Here is a 24071-nt window from a genome sequence, read left to right on the forward strand (position 1 = left end):
TCATTTCCTCATAGACCCCAGCTCCAGTTTAGAGCTGGTAGAGTGTCTGCGATATGAAGGGACAGAAGTATTTTGTGCCTTTGTTGTTGTGGTTGTTGCTGCTGCCTTGTCTGTCTGGGGGAAATGTAATCAACGGTCGAGGTTTAGAGATCACCAGAGGTCAAGATGCTGACCCGGACATCAGGGCTGAGCTGAAGGAAGACCAGCAAAAGGTGGAGACACAGGGAAACGTCACTCAATTTGACGACGGGAAGACACATATTGAAGGTATCATGACACGGCAGAAACCTTTTTGACATATAGAAACATTCTGACTTGAAGGTTACAGAACATCTCGCAGTAGTATAGACTATAGAGTGTCCTCCGACATTATAGTAGCGGTCATTCAATTTGTTACTGATTGTGGAAAGTGGAATGTGGATGCATTTCTACTATACAATTGGCAGGGCACCACCTGCTGGTTATGAGTTGTCAGGACACAAACATTCCTTTTACTTAAGACATGGTAAGTTCTTTGAATGACAAGTCTGGTTCAATTTCTTAGAAACGGCAGTATGATTTTATAACCCGAAGACTATTTATTATAGTAAACATCGAACACAATGAATTCCCTGAAATCACGAAAGGTTATGTCATGATAATAAGGAATGGGATATCTTATATAGGGAAGTAAAGAGAAAAACAAAGACGTTTGCAGTTCTCAAATGATTATTTTAGGGGTAGAATTCTAGAACAGTATTCTACATACGATGTAACCATAGATAATAAGGCATAGAGTTTACATTTAGTCCTATCTGACGTCCTATCTAGCTCAATAGGTCCGCCATTTTTCCTGGGACCAGTTCGAAAAAGTCAAGCCTTATTAACACTACAGTAGTCATGGTGGTAGTTTGTACAGCAGTATTTGGTCCAGAGGACTAACGATACGAAGGAGGTTGGGAAACATTTTTCATGAATCAGTAAAAGTGTAGAAAAGTATGATTATATAGGCCTAGCTTGTTTTTAATCAATGACCATGAAAGCTAACTGTAGCTGTTCAATTACGAGGTTGATACATGTGACTTCACAGTAACAGAACTCTGTTCTTTCTGTGGTTTTCAAATTGTCGGTCTCTGCTAGCTTGCTACAGTAAGTGATGAATCAATGTTGCACACAACGCAGGCCTATGTGAAATAACTCGTTTTCGTCGAAACACGTATATAATCAGCAGATGGCGATGTTGGGTGGCTTTTAACCACAAAAGGTAGCTTTGTTACTCCTGTCTCTGCCCTCAAATCATTGTACTGCGGCTGTTGGCGTATCAAATTCAGTTATATCTAGCCTAGCTTTCTCCGTTTACCGCGTATTGTAAAGTGAAATTATAATACTTCTATGTATATACAATACATATGTGTATTAAAATGTACAATTATAAAACAAAGTAAATTTTTATCTTTGGAAATTAAAAAATATAAATGTGCACTGTATTTAAAGTACTGTCCTGTATCTTCCTACATTACATTAGACCACAGCCATTTTGAACTCTTAAATTAATAAATTATTAAAAACAATTTTGTATTTGTATTTGTTTGGTAATATTCTGAAATGTACAGTCATTGTATGCATTATGCATGCATGCCAGTGGTTATTTATATTGTAAGTAGTAAACCATTAAAAAAATTAAAATGCCACTTCTACCTGGTTTAGAACAGGTCCCAGGTAAGATGGCAGCCAACTGGATTCATTCAGATTTACAGGGGCTCAATGATATCAGCCTATCCACTGTTATTTATGCATAAACCGATAAATCCCACGCTAGGTTCAACCCTATGGTTCAACCACATTTAATATTTTGCTTACGTCCGTGGCGCGATCACTCCAATAGGTCAGTTTAATCTGGGTGTTACTAGGAGATATTTGCCCACGCCAGGACACAACATATTTTCAGATTGAAATTCTTCACCTAAGATTGCTGTCAGGGTAAGTTAAGATTTGTGTCCCGTAAAAAGACCGATGTCACCTTCTAGTTTGATAATGTTCTGTTCGGTTGGAAATTGCAATGTCGGTTTCCAGTAATCTCACATCCTTCTAGTACACAGGAGAGTCGATTGGCTTGCTATCACTTGAGGTTAAAGTGTCGGTCGCTTTCCACTCCCCCCTGTCCTTTGCGGACACGGGTTGTGCAAAATCAGTGGGGCAGAGAAGTGGGGATTCCCACGAGATCGTTCTCCGGTTGCCCAGTGCCACAGAGGGTCGCCGTGTAGTGACGGGTCGTTCGCTCATGAGCGGCTCTTTTTAAAACGCTGGGAACCGACTCGCATCGGTATGGAGTCGTTATTTACTCATTTCTAAGCGTTTAGGACAGGACTGACGTATATGGTGCTAATGCCTTACCAATGGTCAATGGCACTTAATTAATGTTTTTCAAATACGTGCTGGTATGTAGCTACAACTAGAAAGTCTCACAAGTGTCAATATGTTACTGGGTTTTGTTTCTTTTGCCATAGACGCCAGACTGACAACCAGCGAGAACCATGTGGAGGAGATGAACAGAGGGAACTCAGGTATGTAAAAGTGAATTTCATGTCCTTAAAGGTTATGCTTTAAATCATCCAGACGATCACCATTGTAGTCGTGACAACCCAAGGCACTCATTCACCTGTACATTTCAAAAAGTGTAACTTCTGAGTGTTTCACCTTTTCTCTAATCGTCTTTTGATTAATGAACTAGAACACAACCAGACTGACAACCAGTGAAAGCCAGGAGGAGATACAAAATGAACGTTAAAACTGGTTAAAACTGATATTGTCATTATTTACCATAGCAACAACTAATTATAGATTATACTCACATGGGCCATTAATATTGTTCGATTGATTCATCGTCATGTGTCTGTTTGTGTTTTCCTCTTTCAGTACCAAAGCTGGCATTATCTGTAACTTTGTGAACTACTGGTTCCTATGGATTCAAATAAAATAATGTAATTGGAGTTAAGTATTCCAGATACCATCTGCTTCCGGAGCAGAACTGTAAAAATGAACTCTTAACTGGTGGGGTTGTTTAGTCTCATTGCTAGTTGTGTGAAAACCAAACACAAAGTCTTTGAACTGAAACCCTGATACCAGCGTAAAGCAAGGACGCTGGGTCATTATCCTTTACGGTCTGTCAGCTACACCTGAATAGGCTCATCAGTCATGCGTTTTTTTCTTACAGAATGGAAGGTGGCGTTCTCTGTAGGAATTGATGGTTCCTATGGACCCGTCCACACATCCACTGCCCTGGTCGACAAGGACATTCTCACCAACGCTGGCAGTCACAACAACCTCCCTCTCCCAATCCACCCCCCCTCCCATCCCTCCATCTCCCCTCTCCAACCCCCTCCACCCCCTCTAACCCTCCTCCATATCCCCTCCCCTTACCCAGCCCCCAATTTCCCCTCACCTGCCCAATATCCTCCTCCATCCCACCTCCCCTCACTCAATCCCCCCTCCCCCCTCTCCCCTCACCCCATATCCCTTCTCTCCCTCCATCCCCCCTCCCCTCTTCCACCCCCCCTCCCTCCGTCTCCCCTCCCGTCCTCCATCCCCTTTCCCATCCTTCCCCCATCTCCCCTCCCTTCCGCCATTCCTCCCATCCCTCCCCTCCCTCCATCTCTCCTCCCTCCCCTCCCTCCGTCTCTCCTCCCTCCCCTCCCTCCGTCTCTCCTCCCTCCCCTCCCTCCGTCTCTCATCCCTCCCCTCCCTCCGTCTCTCCTCCCTCCCCTCCCTCCATCTCTCCTCCCTCCCCTTCCTCCGACCTCCCCTCCCTTTCTCCATCTCACCTCCGCTCCTCTACCCCCCCACTCTATACCCCCTCCCCCTACTACACCCCCCCTGAGCATCCCTCCATCTCCTCTCCTTTCTCCCCCATCCCTATCTTCTCTCCCTACATCTCACCTCCCTTCCTCTGCCCCTCCCCTCCCTTAATCCATTGCCCTGTCCCTCTTCATCGGCATCCCCATCTCCTTCTGTACTGTCTGACTAAAGCATCAACATTAAAGAAACATGCTATAAACTAAACACCTATTGATAGTCAGAGAGGTGTGTCTTGGTATATGTTAGTAGTTTTAATGGTATGAGTACAGCATGACAAAGCAAAGAGGAAACACGGGTTATCGCTCATTCATTCACATACCATACTTAGATTAGGTTATTAATTTAAGATAGACTCCAGAGTTGTTCAGTTGTTATTGTCAGAAGTTATGAAAGTGGTGGTCATGCCCGGTAACTTTTTTTTAATGATGTTACAACCTGCAAAAAAGAAAACACATTATTTTTGTTTGTGCAATTCAAATTATATTTTATGAATTTGTCATACTTAAGATCCTGGAGTGCATCTTAATTATTTAAATAATGTTTTCCCTGATGTAACAACAATGCAGTTAGCTATAGCTTAGCCTGGCATGCTTGGTGAGCAGATTGCAAAATTCCAGAAATGTTCCAAAAATGCCCAGGTTCACACAGAATTCCCAGTTGAAAGACTCCCAGAAACACAAACTCGAGTATGCGGGAACTCTGGAATCCTTTATACTGGGATTTCAGAAGAAGCTTGGGCGGGGGGTTCAGACCGTTACTGGAGCTTAGCAACCCTAGCATAAAGGAGATACAAATGGACGAAAAAGCAGTATGAGGTCAACCGGGTCAATTGCAGTGAATTCAGAAAGTACAATTAAATTGTAATCCTATTCTCTACAGTGTTTTTCCATCAGCAGAATTATGAATTTGACATGCATCTAAATTGACTGGAACTGAAATAGAGTTGTCTCTAACCCGGGTGAACTCATTAGTTGGGAAACTATTTAGTCTGGAGCGGTGGTGTAGTGGTAAAGAAAGAAAACATGTTGGTGGGTAAACTCTGACTGCTGGTCGTGGTAAAAAGAAATAAAGCACCTTATGTTTTAAATGAAGTTTTCCACAAAAGGTGGGTAAACTGTCATGCCCAGTCAAAAAGGTGAGTAGAGTGTGTTTATTTGTTTTTGTACTCCCCACTACACCACTGGTCCAGATCAGCGGCTCATCGAAGTTGTTCCCAGTAATAAATATAGCAAAATATATATCCCCCCCCAATTTACAACAAAGAAGATGCAAAGTGGAGAAGGCGGTTTTTCATCACCTTTGCCCTGAAAATATTAATATGTGCTACGCATCGCAATGAAATCAGGTAACACGTTAAATGTGGTGTTCATGTTTGAAACTATAAGAATAATTTCTCCAGTGAACATGCCTGTCGAGTGAGTTACATCCTTTCTTTGGTGGCGGGCTGAATGGGACCTTCTTCTTTTCCACGCCAGTGCCAACAGGGACCGTATTCGGCAAGCGCGCTGTGCTATGGACAGTGTGTCATTAAGACGTGCCTTGTAAACGGCAGAAGTCTTTGAAACCATCCGATAACATTAGGGCTGTGACCCATTTTGGTTAGTTGACCCCCCACGCCCCCCCCATTGAAAAGCCATGTATGTACATACATTGCCGTTCTGCTACACAGTTCACAAAATATCACACACACTGATGTGCTTCCCTGTTTCCTATGATGCCCTATTCCCTGCGCAGTGAACTACACCTAACCCTGGTCAGAAGAATTGGACCATGTGGGACGTAGGGTGCCAATTTGTACTGCATTCCTTTTTTGGTAAACAGCTGACATTTGGAGCCCCACACCCCTCGCTTGAGCATCTGCCACGCATGATCAGGAACAGAGGAACAGAATGTCATGATGATCAGGAATAGAGGAACAGAATGTCAAGATGTAGGATGTAAAACCGTCCCTTGACTGATCCACACAAAAAAAAACTACACACGATTGTCACTTCAGGCCACGTGTGTGTGTGTGTGTGTGTGTGTGTACCTAGATGTATATGCTCTACATTCCTCTTCTCTATATCCAACACAATCGCATACGCAGTTATGAGACCAAGTGATAACATCGCACATAAGTAACAAAATGAAAATAAATACTATACATTCAAATATAATTGATGAATTAAATACTATATTAACGCAAGCAGATATTCTTTTAGTCAGGAGATGTTATTTTCCGTGAGGCTTTCTTGCAGTTTCGAGACCCTTGTTGGGTTGTTGCCCTGGGTTATAGTGCGTGCACAACATACCAGGCTACTAAATCCCTGTATGTCCTTCAGTGTGTCACTCGTCCTCTGTGATGTCACACTGGAGCTCTGTTATGTCACAGCGGCTCTTCGTCTTTGTTGTCACAGCTGATCAATATGACCATCTAATCCCGTGTTGTTGTTGGTCCCTTTTCCTTCTTCTCCTTCCCTTCCTGCTCCTCCTCCTCCTTTGATGTGTATCTGTTCCGGTTCACACGTTAGTTCCTCAATCATCTGGGCGACTGACTGGTCGGGCGACCCTGTGTAACGGGCCCAGGGGTCAGAGTTTAACAGTCAACAAAGTGTTTGCTAGGGGTCATGGTTTCAGGGTCAAAGGGCAGTGAGTGTGCGGAACAGCTGTGTGAGGCAGAAGACCGACGCGGTGAGGGCAGTGCACTGCTTGGCCAGCAGTTTGGTGCTGAGGTCATGACAACTCCGCCGCCCGCTCGCCCTCTCCGCCGCCACCGCAAACTCCCGGTACGTCCGGGCCACGTCCGCTAGCCCCGCCAGTGCATCAGCGTTCCTCCGGTCACATCGGTCGCAACCGGAGAACCACAGGCACACCCCGGCCATTCCCACCAGGGTCCTGAAGCTGTCCGCCAAGGACAGGAGCATCTCGTCTGGGGTCTGCCCCACCCGTACCACCTTCTGACAGCCGGCCATTAGCCTACGCGCCTCCCCGTGGAGCAGCCGCTTGTTCTCGGTGAAGTGGGTGGCGCAGGTCTCCCTGGGGTGCCTGCCCCCTCTGCCCCCAAGCCTCCCTTCCTGCAGGAGGGTGAGGAGCTCGTCCACATCGCTGCGGATGGCCTGGAATCCCGTGGGGGGTGCGGGGTAACGGCGGTGGCGTAGTCGGCCAATATCGTCCTGGAGGCGGGACTGGGAGAGGAAGCAGTCAGACGGGGAGAGGAGAGGGGAGAGGAGTGGGGAGAGCTCTGGGGATGAGAAAGGGGGGAGGACGGAGCAGGGGAAAGAGGGAGAGAGGAAGGAGGAGGGTGGGGAAGAGGGGAGGAAGGAGGATAGTGGAGGAGAGGTCATGAGGGGGAGGGCCAGTGCAGAGGAAGATGTTTGGGAAGCGGGAGGGGAACTTGCCCTGCAGGAAAACTCATAAACAGTTAGCTCGTCGTCAAAGCTGTCTCCTCCGCTAAAACAGTTTGTGTAAACCAGTGGTGGCGGGCACCCACACACCTCCAGGGGCGTTTGCACCCCTTCCAGGACCTCCTTGCACCCTGACGCCAACACAGAGGTACACCCAAAATCAGGCTTTGCTGGCGGACTGGATCCCAGTTGAGTCGGGGCCAGCTCAGATCGGGCCTCGTGTGCGGTGGCGGTGAAGACCCCACAGCCTGTAGTCAGACTGTTCAGCAGGCCTGGCTCCTCCCCTGGCGGTCTGTTGCCCTCGAATGACTGCCCTACGATGTTACGACCAGGGAAGCTGAGCCTCGGACCGTTCAGACTCTGTGTGGTTACAACTAAAGCAGAGGAGCAAGAAGGTAACATGGTGGACATTTTAGGGACCGGGGTTAGAGGTTCAGGATGAGGGTCTTGTTTGGGCTCTGTGCTGATGGTTGGACCACTGGTAACCGTAAGGGGATCTAGACTATGTGTGGTTCTCACTAATGCAGAGGGGCAGGAGGATGACAAGTTGGTCATTTTGTAGCCCAGGGATAGTGGCTCCTGGTCCGGTTTGGGTCCTACCCTGATGGGCACCGGAGCTGAAGGACAGGGAGGAGCTGAAGAACAGGGAGGAGCTGAAGGACAGGGAGGTGCTGAAGAACAGGGAGGACCTGAAGGACAGGGAGGTGCTGAAGGACAGGAATGTAACGGCAAGGCCATTTTAGGGCCGATGGAGCCAGTGGATAGCGGTTCATGGTCTGATGCTGGCCCCAGACAGAGAGGTGCTGAAGCCATAGGAGGGGTGGTTTCTGCTTCAGGAATGGGCCTGGAAGGCAAATTTGCTGCCATTTTGGGATCTGGTTCAGAGTCTAGACAAACAGATGTTGAAGGAGGAGGGGAGGATCCGTAGACCATCACAACCTTTTCAACAACCTCCTTGACCTCTGACACCCTCAACCTCGTGATCTCCGCACCAGCCGTCTCCACGACAACGTCGCCCAGCTCCAACTCCGTCGGCGTCACTTCAGATTCTTCAGACTCTGCCGGAGCCTCCAAGGAGTCGTTGGAATCCTCTACGGTTACATCATCCTTCCTGGCAGTTTCTATCTTGGTGGTGCCGTTAAGCGCTGCTTTGTCGCTGGTGGGCTTTGGAGAAGGGCTCCTACTGGAGAGGGCTCTTTCCTGGGAGCGAGATAAAAAGAGGGGCAGGCTTTGGATCTTCCCCCGTAACGTGGAGGCAGAGAGGCTTTGGCCGATGATGCCTGGTGAGCAGGACTGGAGGACGCCAGTAGTAGGAGATGCAGGAGACTCTTTGGGGATGTTAGCCAGAACTGAAGTACCCGTAATATGAACACTAGGTATAGCAGAATTAATGCTAGCATTAGCGTCACTGTTAGCCATAGCAGAATACACACTAGTACTAACATCACTGTTAGCCATTGTGGAATATACGCTAGCATTAGTGTCATTGTTAGCCGCAGCCAAATCAAGATTAGCAGTAACTACATCCATGTTAGTGTTAGCTATGGTGTTAGCCGTAACAGATTGGACGCTAGTTGGGTCTTTGCGATTAGCAGTTGCTAACAAGCAGTCAGTGCTAACTGTAGCCTTGTTGTTGGCCATGACATCACAAATGTTGGGTGTGGCAACATAACTGTTATCTGTGACAGAATCCTTACCAGAGGTAGCATTCGGCTCAATATCTTTCCCTACACCTGTGAGGTCCTCGTGACTGATAGTGAGTTTTCTATGGGCTTGAGTCAAGCAGCTATAATGGTTTTCCGGGTCTGAGGTTGGGGAGGGTTTGGGACGGGGCCCAGAGTCACCGTTCTCGCTACTCCCCTCTCCTCTCACCATGTGAGGGATGGAAGGGGCTGGGGGAGAGGGTAGCAGAGACGAAGGGGGAGTGAGCGTCACATTGTCCTCAGGCCCTATGTCCCTTCCATACACACCTGGGGGGGAGACACATATTTGAGGGACGAAAGAAGCTTTGCCCTCCTCTTCTTTAGTTATACACAGGGGACGCCTGTTAAATCGGGACCTATTCCCAGTGGGCGGTCCTTCAGAAATGGGTGAGGGTAGTTTCTCGCCCCCCTCCCCCTTCGTTTTCTCCCCCCTATCCCCCTCCACATGCTTAGTCTCGGTCAGGAACATGTGACTGGTGAATGGTCCCGTACCTACTCCTCCCCTCTCGCCCTCCCCCACCTTTTCCTCCCCCTCTGCCTCCCCCTCTTCCCCATCCCCTCTCCGGTCGGTGCTTTCCTTGCCGTCGGGCCCAACCCTGCGACGCACAGCCGTGATGGCGTGGGATGCCGCGGTCACCAGGGCTGTGACCGATTTGGACTCCATGACGTCTGGCTCTGTCTCCATGGACTGACGCCTGCTCCTGGAACTCCTGCGGAGCTCAGCTTCCGGATTGCCAGGGGCCCTTGGATCTCCAGGCCCGTCCTGGCTCGGCTTCGGGAGGATGGGCTTGGACTCCAGCTGGCACGCCTCACCTTCGGCGTGGCTAAGAGATGACACAGTAAGACATGGGTTTCCGCTCTGTTCAGAAGATTGTGGGTCCAAACTCAGCAGCTGGGTGTCGTCAGGGCTCTCCATCCAGCTCTGAAACTGGTCTGGATACTGGTCCACTTTCCAGCCCTGATTCTGATCTGGTCCTGGGTAAGAGACCGTTGAGGTGAAGTCGGTCTCCATGAAGGATCTGCGCTTTTTTGATCTTTTCCTCGAGAGCCTGGAGAACATATCTCTCCCTCCTCTTCCTCCTTCGCTCACATCTCCGTCCCTTCCCTCCTTTTCGTCCTCCCCCTCACCTTCAGCCAGGCTGACTCTGACATCGCTTGGGCTCACCGTTCGCTCCATCAATCCACTTGTCATCTCGGCGGAAAAATCTGAGGAAGAATGTTACAGTGTTAACAGAGATGTTAACCCTGTTACACCATCAGCCTGGAACCCAGACCTGTTTTGTGTTAACATTACACAACATGTTTGTTACACCATCAGCCTGGAACCCAGACCTGTTTTGTGTTAACATTACACAACATGTTTGTTACACCATCAGCCTGGAACCCAGACCTGTTTTGTGTTAACATTACACAACAGGTTTGTTACACCCACCCACCTCTGGGCACCGCCCCTGACGTTGGGTCTTCAGGAGAGGCGAACCGATCCCTCGCGTCAAAGAACTCCTCGTCCGAGCTGCTGTCCCCGAACCCTGGTGGCGGCTGGAGGATAGGCACCGGTTCCAGGTTCAGGACGGCCCTCGGCTCTCCCTCCGCTCCGACAACCTCCGCCGCTTCCGTGTTGGCGTGAGGGGGGGACAGGTTGGGAGTGTGCGCACTGTCGGGTGTGACGCTAGTGCAGATGTTGTAGTAACACCTCGTGTCGCTCTGGTCGAACGTGAACACGCAGTCCAGACGCGAGGAGGAGGATGAGGAACGGGGCCGCCCAGAACCGGAGTTGACTCCCTCCCTCTTCCTCCTCTCCTCGTCCTCGTCGTCTTCGTCGTCGCTCGCCTCCGGAGGGCTAGGTAGATACTCCAGCATTAGGGAGAGCTCAGCATAGTTCATGTTCTCAGAGGGATCGACGACGGGGGTCAGTTGTTCCGTGTTCACGGGGTCAGGGTTCACAGGGGAGAGGAGTGGGTCGGGCAAAGTCCCTCCGCCTGATCCACTCCTGTACCCTGCTCCAAATCCTTCGCCCCCCCTCCGCCCTCCAGCCTCTTGGGTTGACGACGCACCCCTCCTGGGTTGAGGCTGGGGGTGCGGGGGCTGGACTGTAAGCCGGAAGGGGGGGTGAGTGTGGGAGTGAGGGAGGGAGGAGGAGCAGGCGATGAGGTCGTCCTCCTCCAGAGCGTCCAGGGAGTCGCTGGAGACGGAGGTCATGAAGCGCGAGTCTGTACGACACGAGTCTGACGTCTCTGATAGGGACGGCAGCTCCTCCGTCGTTCCTCCTAGGTCCTCCTCTTCTCTCTCTCCTACCCCTCCTTTATTCTCCTCCTGTCCTGTCGCCTCCTCGTTTGCATTCTCTCTTTCTCTGTTGTCCTCTAGCGTTCCTCGGTTCTTCTGCCTTTGGTCTACACCTCCCACTTCTGACTTCTCTATTCTTTCATTCTCTCTTTTCTTTCTTGGAGGAGACATGGTCCTGTATTTCACATGTTTCTCTTGTTCTCCCTCTCCCTTCTCCTTTCTCTCATTCTCCCTCCTTTTCTTCTCTTCCCTCTCCTTCCTCTCCTTCCTCTCCTCCTTCCTCTCCTCCATAATTCTCCGTAGGCCGACGGGGTCTGAAGAAGTCCTCTTGCTGTTATGGGACACCAGGGAGATGAGGGTATCTATGTCGGAGGAGTCGTCCGAGTCACTGCCACACCGCGACACGTAACCTATCAACACACAAACACGCACATGCACACACGCGCGCACGCACACACGCACGCACACACACCGGATTAGGACATGAAACGTTTTTACACGCAACAGTTCTGTAAATTGATAATCCTGATAGTTTAAAATTGTTTAAAAAAAATTATTAGTAGGCTGAGTAACTAACGTCTTCACTCTCATTTCTCTTCAGACTCTTCAGACCTCTATAGGCTCTGTGCACAAGCGTATGGACGAACTTCCGCTTTAGCCAGATGTCGGCATATCCTTTTCCGGTTTACTTAAGGCGATCACCCGCGTCACCCAAAATTTCAGTTTTTAGTAGATGTCTCCAATACCTGCCTAAAATAAGCATTAGTGATGTCCATCGAATTGTTGATGCCTGGTCCCCTGCTCCAACAAGCAAGCGGAACAAGGGATTCAAACTCTACGTATCGAGTTATCTGCACAACTACGAGGGTAAGTAGTTTACTGTGGTGTGCCGGCAAAAGAACGCTGGCTGAGCTGGAACGCTAGCGCGTCCCCATAGCAAGTGAATTGAAACAAACCTTCGTTCAGCCTCTTCAATCTGAATGAAGCTTAAAATTCCATAGCCTCAAAAAAGCACCAAAACAGATCTCCTCTTCTATTTTACTACTGTAACCTCATTTCACAACGAAACAGAAAAATAACAACTGGCATAGGAAGTAAACATCTGGTCCTATATGGTATTAATTGTGCTTAAACCTGCGTTACGTGGAAGTATATTAAAAAAATCGCCTTTTCTGACTATTTCTAGTCTAGCGTTTGAAGTCATTGAATGGCGCAAGTATATAAGTATATAAAAAATCGCCTTTTCTGACTATTTCTAGTCTAGCGTTTGAAGTCATTGAATGGCGCAAGCCATATTTTATTAAAAAGAGGACATTCTCCTGATTAAAATGATGCCCCACTTAAATGAGTCACGTACATTATATTTCTTTTTTTTCCCCGTACAACAGCATCACTCATCTTGTTGTGAGTTTAGGTGTTTACTAATGCGGATGAGTATTAGTAAGTAAACCGGAAACTGCAATACCAACTTCTAGACAAAAGCGGAAGTTCCTCACTACGCTGGAGTCTATTAAGCAGTGGTTAATGACTTCAGACTTAAGCAGTTGTTAATGCCAAGGCTGCAATTCAACGGTATAAATCTTCAAAAAAATCTATCTTTATCTGACAATAACTTTCCCTGGTTCACTGGATGGACCTGGGCCTGTTGTTAAATAGCCTGGTAATGGCAGTGTTTATCATACCCTCCTTATTAGACACTTAGTGTGCGTGTGTGTGTGCGTGTGTGTGTGCGTGTGCGTAGCCTACCCTCCTCTGTGGAGACCCGATGCTGCTTGGCATTCTGTACCCAGGGAAAGATGACGAGGCTGGGGTCTACTAGGGCACGACAGTAACCTGCTATCAAGCAGGACAGCTCCTTGGCTGCTACCGACTCCAACATCAGGGTGATGGGCTGGGGGAGGAGATGTGGAGAGAAGTGTATTGGTTGTTAATATGGTGGGACAGTATTGGTTGTTAATATGGTGGGACAGTATTGGTTGTTAATTTTGTAGGACAGTATTGGTTGTTAATATGGTAGGATAGTATTGGTTGTTAATATGGTAGGACAGTATTGGTTGTTAATATGGTAGGACAGTATTGGTTGTTAATATGGTGGGACAGTATTGGTTGTTAATATGGTAGGACAGTATTGGTTGTTAATATGGTGGGACAGTATTGGTTGTTAATATGGTGGGACAGTATTGGTTGTTAATATGGTAGGACAGTATTGGTTGTTAATATGGTGGGACAGTATTGGTTGTTAATATGGTGGGACAGTATTGGTTGTTAATATGGTAGGACAGTATTGGTTGTTAATATGGTGGGACAGTATTGGTTGTTAATATGGCGGGACAGTATTGGTTGTTAATATGGTAGGACAGTATTGGTTGTTAATATGGTGGGACAGTATTGGTTGTTAATATGGCAGGACAGTATTGGTTGTTAATATGGTAGGACAGTATTGGTTGTTAATATGGTAGGATAGTATTGGTTGTTAATATGGTAGGACAGTATTGGTTGTTAATATGGTAGGATAGTATTGGTTGTTAATATGGTAGGACAGTATTGGTTGTGAATATGGTGGGACAGTATCGGTTCTTAGTAAAGGCTGTGCAGCAAGATAAAAGTGTGAACGTGTTCTGTGGGTATATCTAGACCAGACTGACACGGTCAGACTCTGATAGCAAATGTGGAGTGTTAGTGTGTGTTAGTGTTTGATTGTGTGTCTGTGTGAGATCCCCGTGTGTCTGTGTGTGTTAATGCGCGTAACACACCTTGATGTCCTGCAGATAAATCTTGACCAGACTGACGCGGTCCGACTCGGGCAGCAGCTCGATGCGCGTTATGCTGCTGAACTCCGTGAGGGTGCTCATTATGCTCAGCTTGTGGTTGACCACTTGGCTGATGCCGTACCGCGACCCCACCAGAAGAGTCACCATCGACTCCCTGTCCTGCAGCTGAAGGGACAGGGGGTGAACGGGGTGGGGCGGTGGGGGGGGGGGTAACGGGAGGAGGTGGAGACAGAGAATTAAGTTCACCCGTTTGTCTGCCCTACATAATGACTACATCATGTGGTCACGGTCATCAGGGGGATTCCACCAGTGACGTTTGTGGTCCCGACCAGATAACTACTGTAAAGTGGTTGAAACCGGCAATGTCCTTGTAAGAACAGCTGTGCTGGCAGACATTGATGTTATTCATTAATGTCATAGTGGCGTGGACAGAGAAGGAAAGAGAGACGTCATTTATTACCATCATGGTGGCGTGGACATAGAAGGAAAGAGACGTCGTTTATTACCATCATGGTTGCACTGAAGGACTTCCCGCCAAACGACTTGAGTTCACAAAGCTCCTGTAGGTAGTTAATTCTCGCCTGATTGGCTGACAGCACCTTCTGCTTGGGCTCCTGTGACTGGCTCTTCTTCATGTGGTAGCCAATTGCCTTCCTCAGGTCCTTCTCCCTCATGTTCCTCAGGAGGGTTGACGAGACAAAGTTCTCAATGCCCCAGCTCTTCCTGCAGAGAGGAGCGAGAGGAGGAGGCCAGCTGTAACGCTCAGAGGCGAGCCGCTCGTTCCTTGTGCGTGCGTGTGTGTGTGTGTGTGTACTGTAGACGCGTGTATGTGTGTGTGTCACTCACGTGATGATCTTCAGGTTGGTCTTGGGTGATTGTCCACAGCTGGCCAGTCTCTCCTGTATGTGAAGGGCAGCCAGACGCAGGGCCGTGTTGCACCTCATCTCCACAGCAAAGCGCTCCTGCAGGACATCATTGATGCCCTGTACACACACACCCCCACACACACAAATAGCATGTTGTACACACATGTACACACACAAAGGCGGGTGACAAACGCAGACACACAAACACACACTTGTGTACCTGTAGGTATAGATACTCAAAGGCGGTGGGGTCATTTTGTAGCAGATGCTGGGGTTCCCTTGGCATGAAACACACCCTGAACAGACACCTGTAGTCATGCACCTCCTTCTTCTGCACCACCTGCAGACATTAAGAGACATTTAAAGAGTTGTGTGGTGTGTGTGTGTGAGTGTGTGTGGGTGTGAGTGTGTGTGTGTGTGTGTACCTGCTGTATCCGTTCCTCCTCATGGAGAAGCAGCAGCTTGGCGATGCTGTACTTCTGTTCCAGCACCAGTGAGAAGTGTTCGATGCGACACAGCGACAACTTCTCCTTCAGTGTCATCACGATGTCCTGGGAGGACCAGAGAACACCAGAGAACACGGTGACCAGGCAGCCCGGCAAACACCGACCAGTTAAATACAAGTCATTAAATAAGACAGTCGATGTCCAGTTCAAGGGTATTGAACGGCTCAGCTGCAATTTAGAAGCCCCGCTCCTCCAAGTGTCGCTGGGAATCAGGTTCTGGATGTGAAAAGCGTAGCCTGATAGGAGAATGGAATGGAACAGCAGTACAGTGCTACGCACTGGGGAGTCATTGTACCTTGACAGTGGTGTTGGGTTCAAACTTGAAGGCCTTTGTCTGTCCGTTCTCCAGATACACCTTCAGAACGTTGGGGAGGAATAGCAGCGAGTTGCCCTGGAAACCAGATCAGAAAGTATGGCCGTGTTGTAGTACTCTCCTGTAATCACAGCTGTTCGTAAAGGAATCAAACTGGAATTGATCCAACCACTCTTTCTGTCTCTCCTCTCTCCTCCCGTCTCCCCATTTCCTCACTCCCTCCTCCCTCAATCAGTCCCCTGTCCAATTCCCTCTGATCGTTAATTGCATGTTTACTCTCCTGTTATTGTGAAATAAAACCGCCATTGATCCCACTGTGTCACAAATGGCACCCTATTCCTTATATAGTGCACTTCTTTTGACTGGGGGCTCCCAGGGAGGGTTGCATTAGAGACGTTGGCTCAGTGTCTGATCCGTAATGGAACCTAGAATCGGCTGTGTTTTCCCGGGCTGGTGTTTTATTTATCCCCCGGTGGAAATGGATTTAAATCTGTAAGATGGATAGGAGATTTTAACCGTACTGAGTTCTGTTGTCAGGCTGAGCACAGGAGAGGGTGGATTAGGGAGACTTCAGGATTATGGAGACGTTTAATCACTGAATAGACATGACATAACAATTCCATGGTTTGTAAAGCCTTTACAGACAATTTGGCCATCCAAAATCTCAGCTTCTTCCCCAAATGTAATCCAATTTGCGATTAAGCGCCTGCTTCCTTGCAGGAACTGCCAATGGACTCGGGACAGTCGATGTCAAGATGCGGGCCCTTCAGAATCACGTCATAAGGTACAGGTGTGGTTGGCAGCTGACATACCTGAGAGTGACCATTGACCTCGACCTCTTCAGCGAAATGAACCTTCACGGGGTTGGACCGCAGTTTAGCTCTCTTTTCTGGAGTGATGAATGAAGACTTGGGTCCCTGATGGAATAAACAGTAGAGAGTTCAAATGTGTGTGTCAATTCCATTAGAATTCGGTCAATTCAGAATGTTAAATGGCCTATGTTACAATTCCGAAATCGACATATTTTCTGTTTACTTTCTGACCGGACAGAATAGACGAGGATAATCCCCAATGCTGTAGCAATTGTACCCTTCAAAACCATATAGAAACCATATAAAACCAATTTAGAAAACCATATAGAAACCATATAAAACCCATTTAGAAAACTATATAAAACCCATTTAGAAAACCATATAGAAACCATATAAAACCCATTTAGAAAACCATATAGAAAAGATATAAAACCCATTTAGAAAAACATATAGAAACCATATAAAACCCATTTAGAAAACCATATAGAAACCATATAAAACCCATTTAGGAAACCATATAGAAACCATATAAAACCCATTTAGGAAACCATATAGAAACCATATAAAACCCATTTAGGAAACCATATAGAAACCATATAAAACCCATTTAGAAAACCATATAAAACCCATTTAGGAAACCATATAGAAACCATATAAAACCCATTTAGGAAACCAAATGGAAATCCCCACCTCGAAAACAGAAAAACGAAATATGAAACCGGCATAAAACATGTTTTGTTCACTTGACACTAAAATCTACAAAACCAATAATGTTGTTGAGGTAACGGGGTTCCTCTTGAGATGAGAATAATATAATATCTCTGAGTGCTTTCTCAACTGTAATGGACAGCCAATCACTGCAAAGCATCCGATGTGGGTCCCTAATGTGTAAAGCTGTGTGTGCGTGTGTGTGCACATGGCACGTGTTATTGTTGAAAGTTGAAAAGAGACAGTGGTCTCAGAATGGTCAGAGGGAACACTGTCATTCATTTGTGCCATTACTTCAGTTAACCTACCCATTTATTGGCACGCAAGCACACACACACACACACACACAAATATGCGTAAAGGGGTGCTGTCAACAAAGTCCATAAAGGAGCTGGCGAAGGCTTCTTTAGACACACATTAACACACATACACTTGTTAATACATACATTAACCCACACACACACACACACACGTTAAAACATACAGGCATTAACACACACACACATTTACACATTAAAAACACAAGGCCTTGGTCACAGTAGCTTCTAATAACCGAGTGACTTGACATCGGCGAGACCCGCCTGGAGCATCCATGACGGACAGCCTTGTGCCCAGGGACTGTGTGGGAGGAGCCACTGAAGGGATGAGAGTGGGACATATCAGTGTAGACTCACCACTGAGTTCCTCAGGACGGTGATCGTCACACAGTCCGGACACTCCCTGCAGAGAGGCAGAGAACAGAGAGTGACGGAGGGACACGGAAAGAGACAGAAGAGAACGGGAGGAGTGACCGAGAAAAGACTTGGACAGCGGAGAGAGACAGAGAGATTAACATTTGAGGGGAAATGGCTTGTGTTATACCAGGGGTTCCCAAACGTTTTGGGCCTAAGACCCCATTTCGATATCTAAAAGTTCTCGCCACCCCAACCATGTGAAGAAAAATTATTTTTATTTGAGGCTATGAGAGTAAATTTTTAAACATTCTTCCCCGACCCCATTTTCACATCAGGTGACCCCACATGGGGTCGTGACCCCCTAGTTTGGGAACCTCTGTGTTATACTGTAGTTTGTGGTAGTGTGTGTGTGTGTGTGTCTGAGAGTTAGTGTGCACTAGTTTCCCACAGTTCAACAAATCGAAACATGGTGAAATGTCAGGCCCTTTTGCAAGTGCTAGCGTCTAAAAATGTTTACCTTGGCTTCGTGAGTTGATGTGTGGTTCAGGTTTAGGCATAAAAGTTGCTGAGTATAAGGTCGTGTTGAGGTTATGTTTAGGACAGTACTAATGTAGTAATTGAAAGTGTTGCTGTATAAACCTGATGAGGTCAGCAGCCTGCTCTGGGGTCAGATCTTCCACGGCGACGTTGTTGATCTTCACAACCTGGTCGCCAGGGACAAGCCTTCCGTCAGCCGGCCCCTCTACACAAAACACAAACACGCACACACACACACACACAAACACACACACAAACACACACAAACAGGATCATTACATCATCACCATTATTCCATCATCTACAACAGATCCGTCATTATTCCATCATCTACAACAGATCCGTCATTATTCCATCATCTACAACAGATCCGTCATTATTCCATCATCTACAACAGATCCGTCATTATTCCATCATCTACAACAGATCCGTGTTACCGTCATAAACGATCGCTGCTGATGGGAAAAATTTAATTCGAAGGTTGAGATTTAGGGGTGCGTTTACTAAAACGCAGACGGATCACTCTTCATCCTGCTGCCTCGTTCTCACACACACTCTGTCACACCCTCCCTCTCAGTTCTGCATCACCTTTCACCCCCCATGGCTTACAACTCCACAGGGACAGGGAAGAGCTATAGAGAGGCAAAGACAGATGGTGACGGTACTGAGACGGTCACCGGGGGGGGGGGGGGGGTCCGGGTCCACTTACAACCTGGCTGCCTCCAGCTGTCTCCTCCGTCCACACCACCTTACACAAACACGACCGCATGACTCATCCCAGCGGCACTCATCCGGTGGGATGAGCATTAGTTTCAAATAGGTTTCACTGGGCGCCAAAATTCAACTAGCGAAACATGAAAAAAGAAAACCCAAAATTTAACCAGGTCAACTGTTGCGGCAGACAGCTGACCTGGTCACTGTGGTCGACCGTTAGCAGAGTCTAACGAGCCCAGTTCATGTAGTATTGATACGTACATAAATGTAAACATTAGGTGGGCATTACGACCATATTAGAACCGCAACCATGGCGCCGGGGTTAACTCTTCTACTCTTACAATCACTGCCATTGGATCTGAGAGCCAGGACACCTGTCCAACAGAGCCGATCGTTGGGACGTGATCTTCAGAGCTGAGACAGGTGGGCCTCTCCAACTCCATGTCCAGCATCCAGCCTCCCATCCAGGGAACCAACCAGGACCGACACTGCTCAGCATCAGAGGCCAGCCAGAAGTGGGACGCTGCTCTGCTTCTCCTATTGATCTCTCATTATGGCCGTCATCCCTGCCGATACTTCCACTAGCTCAGCAACATTCCCAGGCCTTGTCCCAAATCCACCACTCGCACACAGTGCACTTCTCTTGGTCAGATTCCCGCATAGAGAACCAGGCCCCGCTGGTCAGAATGAGAGCACTACTGAATCGGGCGGCGCTTGGGAAACGGACACTGCCCTAATGGAACCTAATGGAGCCCAGGAACCACAGAAGAACCCTCTGGTCCATCTCTCTAATGCCTGTCATCCATCCATCCATCATCTTCCGCTTATCCGGGGCCGGATCGCGGGGGCAGCAGTCTAAGCAGGGATGCCCAGACTTCCCTCCCCCCAGACGCTTCCTCCAGCTCTTCCGGGGGGACACCGAGGCGTTCCCAGGCCAGCCGGGAGACATAGTCCCTCCAGCGTGTCCTGAACTTCCCCGGGGTCTCCTCCCGGTGGGACGGGACCGGAACACCTTCCCAGGAAGGCGTTCCGGAGGCATCCGAAACAGATGCCCAAGCCACCTCAGCTGACCCCCCTCGATGTGGAGGAGCAGCGACTCTACTCTGAACTCCTCCCGGGTGACCAAGCTTCTCACCCTATCTCTAAGGGATCGCCCAGCCACCCTGCGGCGACAGACCGATACATCGACTGCATTACTGCAGAAGCTGCACCGATCCGTCTGTCAATCTCCCGTTCCATCCTAACTGAATGGAGCACAATGCATCTCGATGGCTGCTCAGAACACATGGGGATGTTACAGACTATCATAAGACAGAGTGGAGCCTCAGATTACAGTCCGCCACCCCAGCCCTCCGCTACATATGGCAGGGAGAAAAGAAGAGGGGGATGAGAGGATAGTGAAGGAGGAAGACAGGGAAGGATGAGAGGATAGTGAAGGAGGAGTACTTCATCTACCAAGACAGTTACCAGTGACCAGCCGGACTGCCAGGATGTAAGTATGGACAAGAGTGATTGGTCAAAACCATGGCACTCTAATCCAGTGGCATATCTCGCCAGGTTTGACGTCTGCCGACCGACCAACCAAATCATCAGACAAAACTCGTGAAGTGATTCTAAAGCCGTGTGGTTTTCCCTTGCTGTTTTCTGTCAAAGCGGTCAGCCCTCACGTCAAGCAGTGACATGCTTACCTCATCTCTGTATCGTCCTGTGTCACGCTTGCGGCAGCTCTTGGTCATGTCTGTGGGGTCTACCTGAGGTGATGTTATACACCAGTAAGAGGGTCTGTGGGGTCTACCTGGGGTGACATCTTGTACCAGTAAGGGGGTCTGTGGGGTCTACCTTGGGTGAAGTCCTGCACCAGTAAGGGGGTCTGTGAGGTCTACCTGGGGTGAAGTCCTGCACCAGTAAGTGGGTCTGTGGGGTCTACCTGGGGTGACATCATGTACCAGTAAGGGGGTCTGTGGGGTCTACCTGGGGTTACATCTTGTACCAGTAAGGGGGTCTGTGGGGTCTACCTTGGGTGAAGTCCTGCACCAGTAAGGGGGTCTGTGAGGTCTACCTGGGGTGAAGTCATGCACCAGTATGTGGGACTGTGGGGTCTACCTGGGGTGACGTCCTGCACCAGTACGGGGGTCTGTGGGGACAGTGTGAGTCCATGGGAGTTGAGCTGCTGGTCCCGAGAGATCTGGACGGTCAGTCGCACCGGGCAGTTCTTTTGGTCCTGGCCGCTGGACTCCCCTGCTGCCGTCTTTCCATCCACCAGGATACGCTCTCTGATTGGGCGAGATGAGGAACCGGCCAATTGCAGTCGAAAGCATACAGATGGACACTGCTCAATGAAGAGTTAGGTCCTATTCAACATGCTTGCAGGGGCTTGACATCACTCTGCTAACAGACCACATAACAGGCTGTATAGCCCCCAGCCTAACCTAGCCTAACACCGCATAACCCAACCAAACCCTGGGTAACTCAGCCTAACCCAGCATGACCCAGGCCACCTCAGGATAACCTGACCTCAAAACAGACCTGCTACTAGATTCTCTGGAACGCCGAAGCCATCTCCCCACCACCTGCTCCACACGACTGGTCCTGCGAGACGGAGAGCGGCTTCTGTCCCGCTCCTCCATTTATCTAGAGAGAGGTCAAAGGTCAAAGGTTAGAGATTGTGGGAGAGGGTGAGATTTCATTCATAGCTTTTGGGGTGAGAAGCTAGGGGATCTGATGACCATTTAATGCACACACACGGGGGGGGGGCTGAGATAATGTCACAAATAGTCTTAATGTTTTAATGGCCCAGACAGGCTGTGAGTGGCCGATAATGTACATCGGTTGGCCTTTTTAAAAGGGTCCCAATGGCCCCCCATGATGTCAGTGTCTGTCCATATGGTTACTAATTGGCTCATCAGTGGTGTCTCTGTTGGTCCCTGTTGGTTAGGCCCTCAGAGGGGATGCTCTTCACAAATGGGCCCTGGCAGACGTAGTGTCTGTGTCCCCAGTGCTGTCCTGCTCCCTACACAGGGTGAACTTTAGGGCACCACTGAGTCCATGCGGGACACCGAAACCCTAAAGAATAACGGCTGTTAAAAACCTGAAATGGTTCTTTGGCTGCCCCTGTGGGAGAAGGGAGGGGGAGAGGGGGGGATAGAGGAGACAGAGGAGGAGGAGTGGGTGGGGATAGAGGAGACAGGGAGGAGGAGCGGGTGGGGATAGAGGAGACAGGGAGGAGGAGAGGGTGGGGATAGAGGAGACAGGGAGGAGGAGAGGGTGGGGATAGAGGAGACAGAGAGGAGGAGAGGGTGGGGATATAGGAGCGGGTGGGGGAAAGAGGAGACAGGGAGGAGGAGAGGGTGGGGATAGAGGAGACAGGGAGGAGGAGAGGGTGGGGATAGAGGAGACAGAGGAGGAGAGGGTGGGGATAGAGGAGACAGGGAGGAGGAGAGGGTGGGGATAGAGGAGACAGGGAGGAGGAGAGGGTGGGGATAGAGGAGACAGAGGAGGAGAGGGTGAGGATAGAAGAGACAGAGGAGGAGAGGGTGGGGATAGAGGAGACAGGGAGGAGGAGAGGGTGGGGATAGAGGAGACAGAGGAGGAGAGGGTGGGGATAGAGGAGACAGGGAGGAGGAGAGGGTGGGGATAGAGGAGACAGGGAGGAGGAGAGGGTGGGGATAGAGGAGACAGGGAGGAGGAGAGGGTGGGGATAGAAGAGACAGGGAGGAGGAGAGGGTGGGGATAGAGGAGACAAGGAGGAGGAGAGGGTGGGGATAGAGGAGACAAGGAGGAGGAGAGGGTGGGGATAGAGGAGAAAAGGAGGAGGAGCGGGTGGGGGATAGAGGAGACAGGGAGGAGGAGAGGGTGGGGATAGAGGAGACAGGGAGGAGGAGCGGGTGCAGGGAGTTGGGGAGAGAGGGTTAGAGGAGGGTTGATACAACAAGGTAGGGACATAGACTGAGAAGGAAAACAAGGGTTGAAGTAAATATCTCCTGAAATTCAAAGAAAGAATTACATGATGTCTGAGGAGAAACAGTGTTCAGGTTAAAACAGAGACGTGAGAGCTTGCAGCAGTATGTCCTGACCAGTCAATAGAAAACAGAGATAATAGCCCCCACAATGTCACACACAATATAGAAGCGCCATACATTATATTTCTGATTTGTTAATCACTTATTGTCTTTGGTATAATTTGAATAATCTTGTAATCACAATTTTCCATTATTATTTTGTGCATTTGGGCTGTACACTGCTGGCAATACCCTCATTCAGCATGGTTGCGGTTGGTGGGTGTCCCTTTGGTTGATGCTTGGCAATGTGGGTGGACTGATGTCCTGCCTGTTGGGCCCTTTCCGGGGCCTCCCCCAGATAGGGCCACAGTGTAGCCGGACCCTCCCGTCGGAGTCCCAAGGTCTTACGCTGCTATATTATTGTGCCGGGGGAGTAGGGTCAGTTCTCCTTCTCCACTATAAATCCTTGTAGATCAATGGAATGCATTTTCTAAATTGTTTCTAGTTGTTGCTAGCCACTGAAATTCAACACTACTGTTGTTTGTTCTTTGGGGCTTAAGGCCGGGTGTTTCTTAAAAGCACTTTGTGACAACTGTTGATGGAAAAAGGGCTTTATAAATACATTTGACTAATTGATTGTTGGGGGGAGGGTGTTCTGTGTTATTAACATTGTCTAAACACGTTGGCTTCGTCATTAGTGGAAACAATCCAGTCATGCCAGTATAGTCCCTACTGAACAGACAGAGAGGAACAGAGTGGTGTCTCCAGAGACTGTGTTGATTTTTATGAGTTACGGTCACATTAGCTGCTGGTCCCAAATATGTCTGTCTGTGTCTGTCTGTCTGTCTGTCTGTCTTGTCCACCATGTCTGTTCCTATCTGTCTGTCTGTCTGCCAGTTAGATAAACTTGGAAAACACACACATTAGATTAGGCTTGTGTATTGTGTGTGTGTGCGTGTAGTTAGAAAA

General features: G+C 48.7%; 2 protein-coding genes across 3 annotated transcripts in view; one reads left to right on the forward strand and one right to left on the reverse strand.

Moving 5' to 3' along the window:
• On the forward strand, nt 1–6251 carry LOC105006018. Its single transcript, XM_029118056.2, has 4 exons — nt 1–267; nt 2487–2543; nt 3194–3402; nt 6231–6251. Exons 1-4 carry the CDS (start codon nt 54–56, stop codon nt 6249–6251), a joined length of 501 nt encoding a protein of 166 aa, XP_028973889.1. The 5' UTR covers nt 1–53.
• The window catches only part of LOC105006025, a 27612-nt gene continuing 7605 nt past the window's right edge, over nt 4065–24071 (reverse strand). For both annotated transcript variants that reach the window (XM_034291224.1, XM_020043607.3), the window contains 14 exons: nt 21631–21735; nt 21208–21377; nt 18493–18595; nt 17854–17899; nt 16472–16576; nt 15642–15737; nt 15266–15391; nt 15061–15180; nt 14821–14957; nt 14481–14697; nt 13957–14139; nt 12950–13094; nt 10357–11613; nt 4065–10126 (listed from right to left, as the gene is read on the reverse strand). In XM_034291224.1, coding sequence (XP_034147115.1) covers nt 6453–10126; nt 10357–11613; nt 12950–13094; nt 13957–14139; nt 14481–14697; nt 14821–14957; nt 15061–15180; nt 15266–15391; nt 15642–15737; nt 16472–16576; nt 17854–17899; nt 18493–18595; nt 21208–21377; nt 21631–21731 — 6480 coding nt within the window. In that variant the 5' untranslated portion in view covers nt 21732–21735 and the 3' untranslated portion in view covers nt 4065–6452. The remainder of the gene's footprint in view (nt 10127–10356; nt 11614–12949; nt 13095–13956; nt 14140–14480; nt 14698–14820; nt 14958–15060; nt 15181–15265; nt 15392–15641; nt 15738–16471; nt 16577–17853; nt 17900–18492; nt 18596–21207; nt 21378–21630; nt 21736–24071) is intronic.

This window comes from Esox lucius, chromosome 25, assembly GCF_011004845.1.
Source record: "Esox lucius isolate fEsoLuc1 chromosome 25, fEsoLuc1.pri, whole genome shotgun sequence".
NCBI classification, from domain to species: Eukaryota; Metazoa; Chordata; class Actinopteri; order Esociformes; family Esocidae; genus Esox; species Esox lucius.